Here is a 16,074-nt window from a genome sequence, read left to right as displayed (position 1 = left end):
TTCATCTAACGTGCATGCGCCCCAAACTTAGGCGCCAAGGTTTACAAAAATGCCAAGTGGCGAAACTAAATTCATTGCGACGTCACTCATGCATTCACCCCTAACAATCGCTCAATTCAAACCGAAGAGAAACTGCCCGTAAAATATAACGCTCGTCATAACCGAAAAACAACGGATTGAAGCATTATTTACTTTGGAACACATTTGTTGTAAATATTGCTGTTGCTTCGTGTCTCATTCGCATGCGCAATAATGATCAACCATTCATTGTTCAACAATTGAATATATGCCATCATAATCAAGGCATTATTACCACATTAGGTTCCAGTTTTAAGGCATGGTTTGTGGCCATACCGATAATAAGTTTGTTCAAATGCAAAATTGTTAAAGCTTTACTTAAAAACGATTTTGTACCAGATCGCCACAAACTAACCAAAATTAACGGTGGCCCAAAACTTCGACAACAACGTAAGAGCCGCATAAAACCAGGCGAAGAGCCGCGGGTTGGCCACCCCTGTACTAGACGTTTGTGCAACACCCCCATTAGGCCGCTAATTGTTCTCTATGCAGTTTGGCATAAACCTTCACCCAGTAATTTAGTGTATCCGGTTCAATACTTTAACTTTTTACTATTTCACTTGATATGATGTAGGCTAAGGCAAGCCCTGTAATTAAGAATACCCTGTAAACATGACATATTTAACGCATTTCTACTTTTGCACAGGTTATTTTGTTTAAATTTGTAACGCTTTCCTGTTACTATTATTACTATATTTAACCTAAAGTTGTAAAAATCAAAAATCTGCCGTTGAGTTTGTTTTGAAGATAAAAGAACCCACTACATACACATTTACAAACATGGACAACTATTCTTGGAGTGCGGGTGATGCATCATTTGTCATCTTATTCAATGATTGTAGGAAATACCTAAACCTTTTATATGCTTTATGTGTCTAATTAAGATTAGTTTATATCGATAAATACTAATATTAGTAATACATAGTCGCTAAAAACCTCTTGTGTGTACTTTAGTTTCGTTCCTTTTTCTGTCTTTTTATTTCTAATTGTGCTCTTCTCGGCGCGCCCTTTTCTTTTTGAAACAACAACATGGGAAATTAATTGATTCATTGTTTGACTTTTAAATTCTTATAAAATATTTACTAACTACGTTCGGTATTGTCTTGATTTGTGCTGTGTTTTGTTTTTTTATGGCCAAATCAATTAAGATTCCATGGTGTTGGGTAGGGTTTCTTTTTTGGTTGTCGTTGTTTACCTACCTTTAATTATTCAACCGGCTGAGATCCACCCATGTTGTCAAACCCAGTCGCTTTGCCGTTAGCGCCGCGTTTCTCCAACGAGATTCCAACCTCTCAGGCCCGCTTTCTTTTTACCAGGTACAGCTGCTGCGTTTTTCACCGTTGCCCTCCATCTGTTAGTATTATTTTAGCGTATTTTCAACCGCTAGGTTTTCGCAGCGGTGTCCTGTGTTTTTCGTGCCATTGCCTGTGTTTTTCGTGCCGCTGTGCTAGACGTTTTATGAAAATATCGTTGGTTGTTCATGGTTAACTTATTTGTTGCGTTTCACAATGTTTTTTACATCAGAAAAGCTACACAAAGCAGGAATTAGAAATGACGTGGCTCGAAAACGAGTGAAGAAAATTGCTAAAAATTTTATGGTCGGTTTTGCATACAAATGTCAGTTTCTGCATGCTGTATTTTCGACGAAGTTTGGGCGAAAAATGAACCATAGCTATAGGAGCATATTCGATCGAAACGTTTTGGCCATTTGAAATTTTGGTGAATCACTTTTAAGAGTCGGATAGCTGATGGTACCAACCTAATTTTGTTGTTCTGAATGTGCAAACCAACTATGCAGCAGTGCAAGAGCGGCAAAGATTTTGGACTATGTTCGCTTTAACAAACACTTAAGAGCACATGACCAAATAATAAATATTGGTTTGTGATAATTTTTCGCTTGTATTGTTTCAGATTTTCGACTTTGAACTGTGTTTTATCCACTTACACCATGCACTGACCTTTGTAATATAAGTGGTTTTCGGAATTTCGTTGACGCCAATAGAGTTAATAAATAACCACAAATGTAACATATAAAAACGGTCTACGAAAAACAATTTCTTTATCTGTAGCATTTTGTAGGCTACAATCACGAGTTGTTTTGTAATCGTCACGCTTGTGTTTCCGAAAGACTTCCAATAGTTGAGACTTGAAACTCGCCTGATGACACGTGTTTTAAGGTTGTAAAGGTTTTTTTAAGTTTTGTAAAAACAACTTACATCAGCAGTTCAGTGATGTCACAAAATGGAGGTGGTAGATTGACCAGACTAAAAAAATGAAGGAAACTTTGGTCTTAGTTAGAAAATATAGACATTTTTAATTCGTAAAAGTAAAATTATCTCGCTTCATTACTTTTTAGTTGGCGTCTAATTACATACTCGTATAAAAGTGTCATGAAGGTCCTTGCTATATGCTTCTTGTTGGCCAATGTGCTCTTCGTGCAGGTATGTGCTTAATTGAAAGCAGCATAAATCAACAATAAAATCAAATTTTTATATTTAGGCCAAACTCACACCAAAGCATTTCAAAGTTAGCGGAAAAGGAGGACTTACGATCAAAAGTGGTAAAAACATGACAACTCTTGTTAGGCGACGTTGCATTACTATTCGGCTAAGCCAGTGGCTCCCAACCTTTTTTTGACGCGACCCAAATACTTCCCAAAATTTTGTTTTGTGGTCTCTCGCGACCCATGGACATACCTTCTTACTATTTTGGTTGTATTTTTGTCTCTAAATCACAAAAGTTTTTTAAAAATTACTACGCCAGTTTTGAAAAATAAATTATCAAACAAATAATAATCGTTTTATTGACCAAACATTTCCATTTAGCCCGAACTTGAGAACTGGTTCAAAGCGTTATAACTGATAATTATCCGCCAGACAACGCTCAACAGTGATCTAACACATATTTTATGACGTCACAAACAGAATTACCCATTATCACATCATGTTGTCACAAAATTATTATTTGGCAACAATTTAAAGTCTTGGGAAATAAAATAATAACACTACGAAAAAAAGTCAAATAGTAGATGCTTTTGTTAAAAAAACAGGCGACCCAACTTTGGGTCGCGACCCATAGGTTGGGAAACACTGGGCTAAGCAACGTCTTTTTACAGAACTCTTCGTTGAAAAACAAGATATTCTTGATGTTGAAGCTCCTCAAGACAGAGACGTCTTCGAAATAAACACCGGTAGCCTTTGTTGTAACGTTGTCACATAGGTTCCCCACTATGTAGGCCTAACTTACATAAAATTCGATTCTGTATTACAGACGACAGTCTTCGTGATGGTGATATTTTCACCGTTAGCACTTACAACACGTTAGTGGATGAGACAAAACATTGGGACACCAAATCTATACCAGTTACCTACGCACCAGATCTCAACTTGGAAGTAGGATTGTCATAAACATTGCAGTGTTCCTTTGTTTTGCGATCCCCTATCAATATTCTTTGTAGGCAATAGCAACAATCGAAGAAGCACGTCGAGAATATGAAATGCGAACCTGTTTAAGTTTTGTTGATAGGACAACTGAAGAAAACTACATATATTTCGATGCCTTGAGCGGGTAAGTCTGCGAAAATAATATACTAGTCTACATACAAACGACGCTAGGCAGAAGCCTCACACAATTTCCGAGAAAGTATTTAAATGCGAGTAATTTATCGACAGGTGCTACTCGAGCGTGGGTCAGGTCGGTGGACCGCAAACTATATCAATAGGCAATGGTTGTGAAAAAATGTCTGTGGTACAACACGAAATAATGCACGCCCTTGGAATTTATCACGAACAATCCCGAACAGACCGAGATGATTACGTCACAATTGAATTAGATAACGTTGATTCAGGTGGGCTTGTTTTTACGGTCTTTCGGCAAAACTATACATATGAACACTTGTTTCATTCTAAAGTGTATTGCAGGAAAGGAACATAATTTTAACTCATACAGTTACGACGTGGTTGATGACAGACGGGTGCCATATGATTACAACTCAGTGATGCATTATAGCGACACGTCGTTCTCGTAGGTTATTGCACAAATGTTGGTTGATTTGCTTTTGCGTTTAAAAACTATTTCATGCAGGTCAAACGGTGAACCAACGATTGTTACAAAAGACCCTGCATTTCAGGATGTCATTGGACAGCGTAGAACGTTTAGTGTTGGCGATGTGACAAAAATCAGTCGGATGTACCAGTGCAGTAAGAAACGTTTATACGGAATAGGTTAAAAAAACTGATTTTGTTTGAAATATGTAGCGGAGCCCTTAAGGGTTTCATACAGCTGCAATTTTGAGGATGAATCTGTTTGCGGCTATGTGCAAGATACCACCGACGATACCGATTGGCTAAGGTAAGTAGGCCTACGCTTTCTTTGTGTAATTAAGTGCATGTGAATGTATTTTCAAATGTATAATGTCAACGATACCAATTTAACATTGGCAACTCATAATCTCCATTACTCATTAAATGTTAACTAATCAATATCAACACTCAACATCTAAATAGGTATACTATTGGTGAATCCCCTATTGTAACATCAAATGTCCCAGACACGGATGGAACCAGCGGAACTTCCGGATCCGGTTTGTTTGAAAGTATTAATTAATCATTTTTCGGATTGATTGAAATGGTATACATTTCTGTATCTAGGAAGTTATATGCTGTTTGACAGTAATACCGCCTTGAATTCAGCTGCAAACATGCAAACAATGCGCTTAAAATCCAACGTAGCTCAACAGTGTCTCGAGTTTTCCTACTACATGGATCTCACGAGCACCAGTCCAGCTACATTGCGGTACGGAACATTAATGCGGGTATTCAATAAGTTAATGACAACAAAATTAAATGAGATGATGTACTGTATAGTGTGTACGTTGCAACGATTGATTCATCAACTGGAGAAATAACACAACTGGGGTCACCAGTTGCAACACTCTCTGGGGACCATGAAACATACTGGAACGTAGAACGTCTTACTATTTCGGCACCAGCGGAGTACAAACTTGTGTTTGTCGCCAATTCAGGTTGTATATTTACCATTTAGTTTGTTGTGCCAATAATAACACCCAGTGGTGGGATTCAGCCGGTTCGCACCGGTTCTATAGAACCGTCTCACGACATTTTATGAGATCAGCGAACCGGTTAGCATAACTTGTTACTGTCAATGGACTTTTTGTAACAGAACCAGCTGATAAAAAAATTGAATCGCACCACTGGTAACACCTACTACTTTTGTTTGTAGGAGGGCAAGCCGCTGATGCGATAGCTGTCGATGACATCACTGTGTTGGATAAACCCTGTGAGACTGGTTATTTCGTGATCAACAATTATGCAGAGTTAATTGCAAGTTCTTCACCCGGTGATTACTTATATAGTCCTGTAATGTACACTGATGACGGATACGCTTATCAAATAAAGGTAAATAGTGGATCAAATTACAGATGTAAGCAAACATAACCGATTTTTTTAAAAGGTGTACCCTGTTGGATCATCAAGTTCTAACGGCGATTACATGGCGATGTATTACTATGTTGCCTTGGGTGTTAATGATGACAAGTTAAAATGGCCATTTTACGATCGATTTATCAAAATGTCAGTAGTAGATCAAGGAGCTGATGCTCTCACGCGAATGAACCAGTTCAGTAATTACATGACCGGACCCGATGCTGGTTCTTGGGACCAACCGACTTCGGTAGGTATTACTATAGCCTTATGAGGAACATGTTAAAGTTTAGAGACCATACATGTTGTAGGCTCGCAACAGTGGATATGGATACAGCAAATTTATGAAAGTGAGTGACATTGTCGGTACCAGGCACTTTTCTAAGCACAACTCGCTCATGATCTCAGTCGAAGTAACAGGTAAAAAACGATAAGGTTTAAAGAGACTTACAAAAACTTGTGATAATTTTTAAGACATGACCAGCTGGGCTGCGTCTAGAATGGTAGACCAAGAGGTCAAGAGACCTCCCAGTTCAATGATGTTGACGCGAACTGTTAACGAGGATGATCGTCAGCCAATATTTGAACCATGCGTCCACAACGATGACGTCGACACAGTATCCGAGTCCAAGGCGATTGCTCTCGCGGCTATTACTGGATCTATCGTGTTTGTTTTAATGCTTTTTGTTCTAATTGGGTTCCACTTCCAAAACCAAAAGCATTTTTCTCGAGTTGTCAACGCATTAATGTAAGTTAACTTTCTATTAATTTTTTTAGAATATTAAACGAAAGGTTATTTTTCAACAGCCGACGAGAAAAGGCCTCACCTCCGGACTACAAGGGTGCGTGCTACTCGCGTGAGGGCCACGTCAATTTTTCAGTGGACATTGATAAAAAATAGAAGAGCGCGAACCAAAATGAAATGTGGAACTGCGCAATAGAAACATTTAAAGCACTTGACTTAAATTAGCTTTACAGTGCTATCTAACTTGCCCAATAAATTTATGTAAAAATAAAATTAATAAACTGTTCTATTTCAACGATTACCGCATTCTGACAATACAATTTTATGCAATTTGACGCGATGTTTCGGATTCGGCCTTTTCGGTTTTTTTGCTCCAACATCAGTGGCAGGTTTTGTTTACAATTAAATTTGTCAGGATCACGACGCTTTAGTGAGAGACATGGTTTTGTACTGTTCTGATGCATTATGGTGCTCCCACACACAGGTAGTAAAAACGTAACGTAGGCTTACCATTGTGGAGTATCGTGTATTGAAGTTATAGGCCTACATAAGCGCGAATAATATCATACAAGTGACGGTGATTGCATGAACGTTTTATTTAGTCATCGTCACCATTTCAGTACTCGACCTCAATTGTCAGTTGTTGTTTAACACCTTATGCACGATTGTACACTTACGTCATCATCACCTTCATCACTATATATTCACATGTGTTGTAAACACTCTCACTCTTATTAACTCTCTTAACTCACTTACTTAATCAACTAAGTGCAAGATTAAACGCCGTCCACTTTATCGGACTAAATAAGTGCGACGTCAACTCGACCAACCCCTGTCCCATTCCCGACTGGCTGGTAGGCTGCTTGCTGGCCCCTCATTTAGAATGTAATTTATGAGTTAACAACACGGTCACCACTTCTTGATACATATAAAAACAAAATACGACAAATAAAACAGGTTTTGCGTACTATCACATAATCTCAGATTTCGAAGTAATCCGTTATATCTAAATTTGGTCCTGTTTTGCTTGGTTATAGGGAGTTGTGTATTCGTGGAAGTCCAGTTTTCCGTCGCCATCTGTGTCTTGGTATTTTAAAACTTCTTCAACAATAGAGATAAGTTGTTCATCGGTAAAACCTCGTTCCGCCTGGTTCCCTCCATTGGTTTCCATGCTTTGTTGTTCATGATGCAAAATTGACATGATGATTTCATTTCCGTCTGAAAGAGTTGTAAAAAAATATTTTGCGATAGGTTGGATCTGTTGGTAAACTTGGTTTTATGAAGCCTATAGACCAGGGGTTCCCAACCTTTTTACGATCTCGTACCACTTGGACGCTCTGTACTGTCACGCGTACCACTTGCAGAACAACTAATTTAATCGAATCAAACGCTATTTGTTTAAGCTATAAGCAGTAGATCAGGGGTTCTTAACCAGGGGTACATGTACCCCTTGGGGGTACGAAGCACCAAAGCAGGGGGTACGACATGCAGTGTGAAATTATACGCTATTTAGGCATATTTCTGAAGAAGGCGTAACAAGTTACTTTGTTATATGTCTTTGACTGATTGGAACTGACTGATTGTTGGTGTGCTGTAAATTTTGTTGAACTTAGGTTTCAATGCATGCATTCAACACGTAAGCTATAAATACACTGAGTTTAAATTCTATTATTACAATTTTATTTACTTCCCTCGGCCATTGTAGACAGGGGGTACGAGAAAATTTCACGAAAGCTCAAAGGGTACGAGCGCTAAAAAGGTTAAGAAACACTGCAGTAGATGATATCTATCAAGAGCAATCATTTGACAAAATTAACCCACTGTCCCACAGCGTTGCACGGCTTTTCAAAGCAACTGTGCTTTTGACATGACCTGTATTTTGAAGATCATAATGATACGAAACAACAGGAATAGTTACGTAACAATAACAATAGGCATCAGGAAAAAAAATGTAAACAAAACCAGATAAACAAAATATAAAGTTGTGAATCAAGGTTTTTGTGAAAAAACGGAAGCTACTTGCGTACCACCTGAAAAAACTTCGCGTACCACTAGTGGTACGCGTACCACCGGTTGGGAACCCCTGCTATAGACCAATGGTTCTCAAACTGATTGCGTGCCACCTGGCGACTTTTTTATCGCTGTGTACCACCTAAATCTTGTTTGAATTGGTAGACCAAGAGTTCTTCTTGACTAGCCTACACTTGCTAAATTATAAAACCAACATGTTAGCGATTCCAAAAAAGTCCTAGACATTGGTTCTGCAACAAAACTTGAATTAACTGCAGCAGAAAGCTGCATACCACCCGAAAAGCCCTGACGTACCACTAGTGCAGGGGTGCACAACCTGCGGACGTGAACATGTTTATTAAAATATATGCACTGGCGGCCGTGACGTAAAAAAAACTCTTTTGCTAAATATGTTGAATTTCAAAGTGCTTTAAATAGATTTTCTAAGACTGTAAAGAATATTACCAGCCTAGTAACCCTTTGCATCACACTTTACATGCGCCTATTGTGTGCAAACAATGCAAGTAAACAGTCACCTCTTGCGTTACAATATAGATTATGACGTCATAAATATAGCTGAGACTGGTCGTCCGACTGTTTAGCTCAGGGGTAGGGAACCTGCGGCCTAAAGGCCGCATGCAGCCTTTTAGGGCACTAAGTGCGGCCTTCGATGTCAGAATACAATTTAGGATTTTGATAATACACACTGCACCAGGTGCTAAAAACTAGACAGAAACGTATTTTTTTACCTTTATTCCACATTACTATTTGATTGGTTCTAGGGCAGCGGTTTTGAAACTAGAGCCAAATGTTTTGCGTACTGGTACACAAAGCGATATCCGTAGAACTGCCAAGACACCACGGTTCTACAACCTTACTTGTGTTGCAAAAGAACAATTGTTTGCGCATAATCGAATGTCTTTAACTCGTCTGTGATGTTACAAGCTGCTCTTAGATTGACATTGATAAACAAGGGAGTTTCTATGTTAATAAAATCCTGAATGTTGTAGTGAGGGTGGAAATGTAGTGACAAATTTTATTTAGCTTGGACCGTAAGTCCAATAGCACATCAACCATTCTGTATGTCAAAAAGTTTGAACGCCACTGTCCTTGGCCTGAGAATTTAGTCTGTGCGGCCTGAACGAGTGTCGATATACCGTTTGGCGGCCTTCACAAACAAAAAGGTTCCCCACCCCTGATTTAGCTCAATCTGTGGATCAAGTTTCAAATTATCCGGGCTTTTTGGACGCCATTAGATGGTTTATGTATGTGGGACAAATTACCCTATTTTCACATAATCAATTTAAAAACAAAAACAAGTAGGTAGGCTAATTGGCGGCCGTTGGTGAAATAAAGATCTGCGATACGGCCGTCTTAGCGAAAAGGTTGTGCACCCCTGCACTAGTGGCACGTGTAGGCTACCACAATTTGAGAATCACTGCTATAGGCAAAGGCAAGCATAACTTTCATGTCGATAAACGGTTAAAAGTGTGCCACTAAATTATTCGTTTTTACCAAGTGCGCCTCTTATCTTATGTTTTAACTTTTAGGGCTTAAAGCCAAATGCGGGTGTGTTTCACAACTTTAGCTACGAGTCTCATTTTTTTCCTGTTTATGATTAAGAGCAGTTCCACACGTCACGTTGAAATAGCCAATACTTGAATTTTAGCCTGCAAATTTTGCCGCGAACAAGAACCTTGTTTGTTGATGTGTCGCAATTTGCAAGCTAAAAAAAAGTTAGGAATAACCAACATATTAGGCTATGTATCAGGCTCGCTGGACTTAATAGCAAGCTATCCTATCAGTATTATCATGTAATACAAAAAAAAAGTTTTCTTCTTCCTTACTTCCTTGACGCAATAACAGTTCGGTTATCCTATTTTGGTATGTGTGCCCGTTCGTTTTTGTTTCAATTTCTTTGTAACTTAAGAACCTCCAATGTTGTTTCGGCTTAAACGTAAAAACTACGGGGAATCTTGACCATGGTTTAAAAGGGTAAATATTTACTACATTATTTCAGATCATTGATTCTCAATTTTTTTTGGACGTGTCCAAAGTACTATAAAAACTAGAAGAGTGGCTTTCTGATATACTTCCATTTTATATATTCTATACGATATTTACCAATTTACTATACACATCATTTGATCTACACATATGATTGTTTTTGTAAACAAAAACTAATGGGTCCCCACACGCATGTTTGTGCGGATTTACGGTAAACAAATGTTGCGGTGATTTTTACATTCTTAAGGACAAATTTTTAGAAAGCATTAACCCAACAATAAAAAAAATTGTTCGTATTCTTTTTGCACTATTATTGTCATATAATTACAAAAACTTTAAAAAAGAACAAAAAAAATAATTTCAATTGATTCTCTTGCTTTGACCCAGATATTGTGGTCTAAGGTCAGGTTTCAAACACATTTTTTTCTAGAAAGCTGTAACAGTTGTGTTACAGACACTTTAAATTAAAAAGCAATTTGCTACAAGTGTATACATAACAAATTGTCTTTCATTTAACTTTGTTTCGCAAAACGAGTACCATTGACCTGTAGTAACCTCTCAGGGTGCACACGCAAAACGACTGTTTGACCTTTTGACACCGTTTTCAATAGCACGCCGTCATTCGTGTTCAACAATACTGTTAAGCCTAATTTATACATGCCTTGAGTATTGACTCCTAAATTGATTGTTAAAAAAACGCTACGTTATGAAGAAAGTTCTGAGCTGTGTTTGTAATACCGACTAGTTGACCTTAAGTAACCCGTGATCATGCGGCGGCCAACCTGACAGCGAGCATTTAAAAAAACATTTATTTGGCAAAAAAGTCAAGTTAATTTTTTCATCTTAACTTTTATTAACAAAGTTTTTCTTGACAAAACCGAAGCACGGTTATTAGGCTTAAATCACGTCATAGGTGTAAAACCTTCGCCAAAACTAAAAATGTGAGTGATAACTTAATAAAACGACATAGCATTGCTGTGCAAAGTAGCTGATTTCTAATCACTGAAACGATGTCTCGTAAAACGTCTGTCCGACGTCAAGCTGAGCCCTCCCGCTATCGTAAACCAGTGAGTTACTCTCTTGGTACTTCTGCCTACAGTGTCTTTCTTGACCAAACGGGCGTTAGACACATTTACGAAAAAAAAATATATAGACAAAAACAATATGTGTCCCCTTCAGGGAAGGGGACCCATAATTAGTTAGTTTTGTGTTTTTATGCTACCCATATGGATATACCTACATAATTACTATTTTGGTTACATTTTTGTCTGTGAAGCAGAAAAGATTTTCTTTAAGTTGTTTTTGATTAAAATTAATAAGCCAGTTCAAGTATATTTGGTAACAAAAACAAACAAACAGACATTGCTCATTTTTTCGACCAAACATTCCATATTAATCCTAACTTTGAAGCGGGTTTGATGCATTAATAGCCAGACAACACTATAAGCAATTAGCTGCAAATAACGTTTGATGAAACAAATCACTGCCTTTGGAAAAAAAACTGTAATCAGGCCACACATAATTTGGGAACACACTGATTTAAAAACTCTTTAACTTTAAAGACTGTTTGTTTACTTCATGTAGAATTTGATGCATCAGTCCCTACTCCCAACGCATACACTGCTATTCATGCATTTTATGACACAGGCGAGGCAACCCCGAAAGCCGTTTGCAAAAAGCTATCAATTAAAATACCTTGACAGGTTGTTAAAACTGACAAGTGATCCAACTGTCTAATTTGCAAATTCCAGCTATTTTTGTCACGAATATGTTTTAGTTCTCTATAATGACATAAGCTCATTAAGTTCTCTTATTTTTTATACTGGCCTACACACCCTAAAGAGCTAACCAGCAATCTACAGATAAAAAAGATGTGAAATGAAATAAATTTTATGAGTGATTTGATTGTTAGTCAACTGTTTTAAAACTTTAATTAGAAAACCTGCTAATCTTTATATTCACCCATGCTTTTGGCCAGGAAAATTAGACATCGATGAGACATGCACAAAACAATTATCAACCAAAGACATGCATGAGTGCAACAAAAGTACAAAACACCTGTGAAGCTTGTATTGCATTGTGAGGAAATAGCACATAATTGCACATTTGAGCCTTTATAATACCGACTAAAGCAAACAGAATAGAGCATATAATATGTGATTATTTCTTGCAATAGCTTGAACCATATCATAGATTGTTAATGTACATTTTATATTCATGAAAGTCCACATATCCATCACCATTTTGATCTGTCTGTTTCATCAACCCATCAACATGATCAATTATTAACCGATCATCCACCACCAAATCAACATTTTCTGCATTCTTTACATGGAGTTGAATGAAATCAGCAGCAAGTTCATTGCCATCTAGAGGCATGCACTTTGTATATCAGTTGAAGTAAAATATTATGCCATGCAATGATGGTTTTTACAGCAAGTCATAATTAGGATTTGGCATGCCATTAACACTGTAGTTACCAAGTTTTTCATCATTATCATAGTCATGTTGACGAAAGTAATGAAATTGAAGTTCTACAGGATTCATATCTTCTGGATTTTTGTCAATGATTCCACTGAGATCCTCTTTTAAATGACTAAAATCAGGGTAATAATTTTACACTAATTCACACTTTGCACATTTTATAGCAGGCTTGTACTTACGCTTTGTTGTGTTCAGTGCTTGGATCCATTTGGCTTTTAAAATCGTCATTGGCAAATGCCAGGCTGATACTTAACAAAATAAATAAACGACCTTGTTTTTGTGACATGATAAATCAACCTAATAAATTAGCAGCCTAATCAATTAACTAAATCTGCACAAACAAATACAGTCGGTCAATTAGTTTTTAAAAGTGCATTAACTGAGAGTGTAAAAGTTTTCATTTTAAAACAGCAATTTGCAGACCTTACTACCAACCAATCAATGATGTCTGTTTATCTATTTTTGTGCACAGCATATTGAAAACTGTGAATTTTATAGTAGTCTCATTAAATATGAACCAGAAAGGCATCTTTTCAAAATATTTTGTTTACTTGTTGTTTATATGTCATATTAATTGATTTACGAAATGAAATAAAAAAATATTGTAACTCCTCCCTTTTTCTTGGAGTCAAAGTTACAATTCTTCAGTTCCTTTGACATTGGAAAAACAGAGTTAGCCTTATGAGCAATGCTCAACAATGCCAAGGTAAATCGCATCATACATAAAATGAAAAAAATGCCTCAAGTTATTGGCAGGCCAAGCCTCATATATAAGTTTTGTGCTTGCCTTACTTTCCAAAAATCTAACAAACTAAATTGAATTAAACATGGTTGGAACTAGAAGGGTGGCTTAGCACACATTGCCCTTGCATATACACTATAACCTATTTTAAAACGTTGATATATTTCCTATGCTTATTTTATATTGGGTCCCATACCATTCACTGTCTTTTATAACCTTAGTTGTTTCTGCAAGCAGAAACTCATGGGTCCCCACACATGCAAAGATGTAGATAATGCATTCAAGAGATAACCATGTGAAAGTTTAGTGTTGTAAGGTAAAACGCAGTGATCGGGACTGCGCTTAAATATTAATACTATGTAGAGAACAAACTATATAAATTTAGATTTACCCCAGGTATTGTTTGAGGTATGTCCTATTTAATGTTCTTTTTCAAAGAAACGAAGGAGTAAATAGTGGCATAATGGGGTAAAACAAAAAATGAATAGCAAATGCTACAAGCTGTCCAATTTTCATTCAATTCGAACATTGTGAAAAGGGTTACACATTTTAGAGATTAGTTGGTTAAGTTGTGGTGCTACAGGGCAAAACATAACATTTGAGGACTTAGTATGTTTAATAAACTTTGCGAATTTCATATAATTAGGACGTTTTTCAAAAGTTCATTTATTTTAGGGGGCTAGTTAAGTAAATGTTGGGGCTACAAGGTAAAACACATCAATTGAAACCTACAAATAGCATATTCCACATACTACCCAAATTTTATCCAATCCCGACACTGTTTAAAAAACTGACCCTTTTTAGGGGGCTAATGGGGTCCGACACACAAACTAAAAAAATATAAAACCTCAATGACTTAATCAATAGTACTGCAAAATTTTAGCCCAATCCGCCAACGTTTAAAATTTCGACCACTAGAGGTGTTTTGAGCAACAACCGTTAATGTTTCTTACATCATAGGGCTGTTAACAACCCCCTAACTGCCATGGCACAAAAATGTTCACCAAGCAATCCACAAAGTCACAAACGAGTAACATACAACTGCTTGCCTTGCAACACTATCGCGCAACAGAAATCTTTCGTTTGTGGTGCCCAGTAACATACAAATACATTTTACACTTTGGGGGCTTGTGGGGTTAATGTTGGGGCTACAGGGTTGAACACCGAATCGACATCTATAAATGGCATACTCTATAAGCTATCCAACTTTAAGCCAATTCTGACACTGTTTACAAACTCACCCATTTTAGGGGGTAGCGGGGTAAATACTAGGGTTATCTGGACAAACAAAGTGGGATGCACATCTACATAACTTTATCTACCATCTGTATAAGTTTCAGCCACATCCATCAAACATTTGATGGAAAAACGAGTCGGACAAACTTTGGGAAGAAAATAACCCATTTTAGGGGGTAGCGGGGTAAATACTAGGGTTATCTGGACAAACAAAGTGGGATGCACATCTACATAACTATATCTACCATCTGTGTAAATTTCAGCCAAATCCATCTAACATTTGATGGAAAAACGAGTCGGACATACTTTGGGAAGAAAAGAAAATGAAAGAAAAAAAACAAACAATTTGAGTAAAATCAATATGTGTCCCCTTCAGGGAAGGGGACCCATAATTACTGTCAAACAAAGATTCCCAAACCAGTGTGGTGCTTTGGTGCAGTATTTACTTTCTTGAGAACTTTAAGAACAAAATTAATTAAAAAAAACTCTGCCCAACAAAAAATGTTCCTCCTGTTACTGCTAATACTGCATCTTATTTGTTATGTGATCTGCAATGCACAAACCAATAGCTACCGTTGTAATATTTTTTGCTTCTCACTTCACAGTTAAGAAGTAAGAACTTAAGTTGCTGCGCTTGTTACTGGTGGTACTGGTTTACACGCAATCAGATATTACACGCACGCGATTAACACGGATCAGTGATTTTGTTGAATAACATCGTCACTGATCCGAGTCAGACACGTCATCGGCAAACAGACTGGTCAAGTGAACACAACACGCTACCAGACCACCATCGGGCATAGTATTAGCAGATATGTAAAACGTGGCGACCGGAGAATCTTCGGACGGAGCTAAAATAAACAATCCACTTATAATCTATGCAAATTACACAAATTGGGCGATGGGCAAGCAACCGCGAAAGGAAAAAGTAATCCTCATCACTGAAGTACGACTGGCTCAGCAGACTACAGAATAATGTTGCAAATCGGCCTGGTAAGATATAGGTCCCTTGTCTAGCATCCCTGTACTGTAGCTTACTTGTTGAAAGGAATAGTAAAACATATGCAGGACAGTAAATTGAGTCACTTGTGTGGTCTTTGAACGCGAAGCCATGTGCTGTATGTGACTGGTTTGGATTGCGTGGCCAAGGCTGTTGGTTTGTAATTGTATTGTGACACGTAGTTGTAGAACAAGCGACGCGTGTGGTATTTGCAGGTATAAAAGAAGCGACTTGCAGGATTAAGATGCTGAAATATGCTATTTGCTAGTATAAAAGGTACCTGGAGGGAAGCGAATATTATGTCACTTTATACATAATGTACACTGAGATA

General features: G+C 37.5%; 2 protein-coding genes across 4 annotated transcripts; one reads left to right on the top strand and one right to left on the bottom strand.

Moving 5' to 3' along the window:
• Positions 1-2,468: 2,468 nt before the first annotated feature.
• On the top strand, positions 2,469-6,612 carry LOC145223464 (meprin A subunit alpha-like). Its single transcript, XM_080089886.1, has 17 exons — positions 2,469-2,519; positions 2,578-2,638; positions 3,194-3,268; positions 3,349-3,470; positions 3,536-3,645; positions 3,750-3,925; positions 3,999-4,101; positions 4,162-4,277; positions 4,335-4,428; positions 4,584-4,660; positions 4,728-4,872; positions 4,944-5,101; positions 5,320-5,495; positions 5,551-5,769; positions 5,831-5,939; positions 5,994-6,267; positions 6,327-6,612. The coding sequence occupies exons 1-17, from the start codon at positions 2,469-2,471 to the stop codon at positions 6,418-6,420; spliced, it is 2,160 nt and encodes a 719-aa protein (XP_079946012.1). The 3' UTR covers positions 6,421-6,612.
• A 521-nt stretch (positions 6,613-7,133) lies between these two features.
• Positions 7,134-13,122, bottom strand: LOC145224525 (multiple coagulation factor deficiency protein 2 homolog). 3 transcript variants are annotated; one of them, XM_080091044.1, is made up of 4 exons: positions 12,945-13,122; positions 12,762-12,877; positions 12,488-12,650; positions 7,415-7,482 (listed from the first exon to the last, which is right to left on the bottom strand). In XM_080091044.1, exons 1-4 carry the CDS (start codon positions 13,049-13,051, stop codon positions 7,473-7,475), a joined length of 396 nt encoding a protein of 131 aa, XP_079947170.1. In that variant the 5' UTR covers positions 13,052-13,122; the 3' UTR covers positions 7,415-7,472. The 3 variants fall into 3 exon arrangements, with proteins under 3 accessions (XP_079947168.1, XP_079947170.1, XP_079947169.1); XM_080091042.1 differs by lacking the exon at positions 12,488-12,650 and having other exon boundaries at positions 7,134-7,482; positions 12,945-13,115; XM_080091043.1 differs by lacking the exon at positions 7,415-7,482 and having other exon boundaries at positions 12,330-12,650.
• Between the last annotated feature and the right edge of the window lie 2,952 nt (positions 13,123-16,074).

The sequence above is a fragment of the Phallusia mammillata genome, chromosome 4 (assembly GCF_965637545.1).
Source record: "Phallusia mammillata chromosome 4, kaPhaMamm4.hap1.1, whole genome shotgun sequence".
NCBI lineage: Eukaryota > Metazoa > Chordata > Ascidiacea > Phlebobranchia > Ascidiidae > Phallusia > Phallusia mammillata.
Note: the sequence above shows the minus strand (reverse complement) of the source record. Positions and strands in the feature narration are given on the sequence as shown.

Bases quoted from the DNA above. Each gene is read 5' to 3' on its own strand.
- LOC145223464 (XM_080089886.1), top strand. From the start codon at position 2,469: ATGAAGGTCCTTGCTATATGCTTCTTGTTGGCCAATGTGCTCTTCGTG. The intron at 2,520-2,577 runs GTATGTGCTTAA...TTTTATATTTAG, and splicing joins CCAATGTGCTCTTCGTGCAG to GCCAAACTCACACCAAAGCA. The intron at 3,646-3,749 runs GTAAGTCTGCGA...ATTTATCGACAG, and splicing joins TATTTCGATGCCTTGAGCGG to GTGCTACTCGAGCGTGGGTC.
- LOC145224525 (XM_080091042.1), bottom strand. From the start codon at position 13,051: ATGTCACAAAAACAAGGTCGTTTATTTATTTTGTTAAGTATCAGCCTG. The intron at 12,878-12,944 runs GTAAGTACAAGC...CCCTGATTTTAG, and splicing joins AGCACTGAACACAACAAAGC to TCATTTAAAAGAGGATCTCA. The intron at 7,483-12,761 runs GTAACTACAGTG...CAACTCTTTCAG, and splicing joins TGATAATGATGAAAAACTTG to ACGGAAATGAAATCATCATG.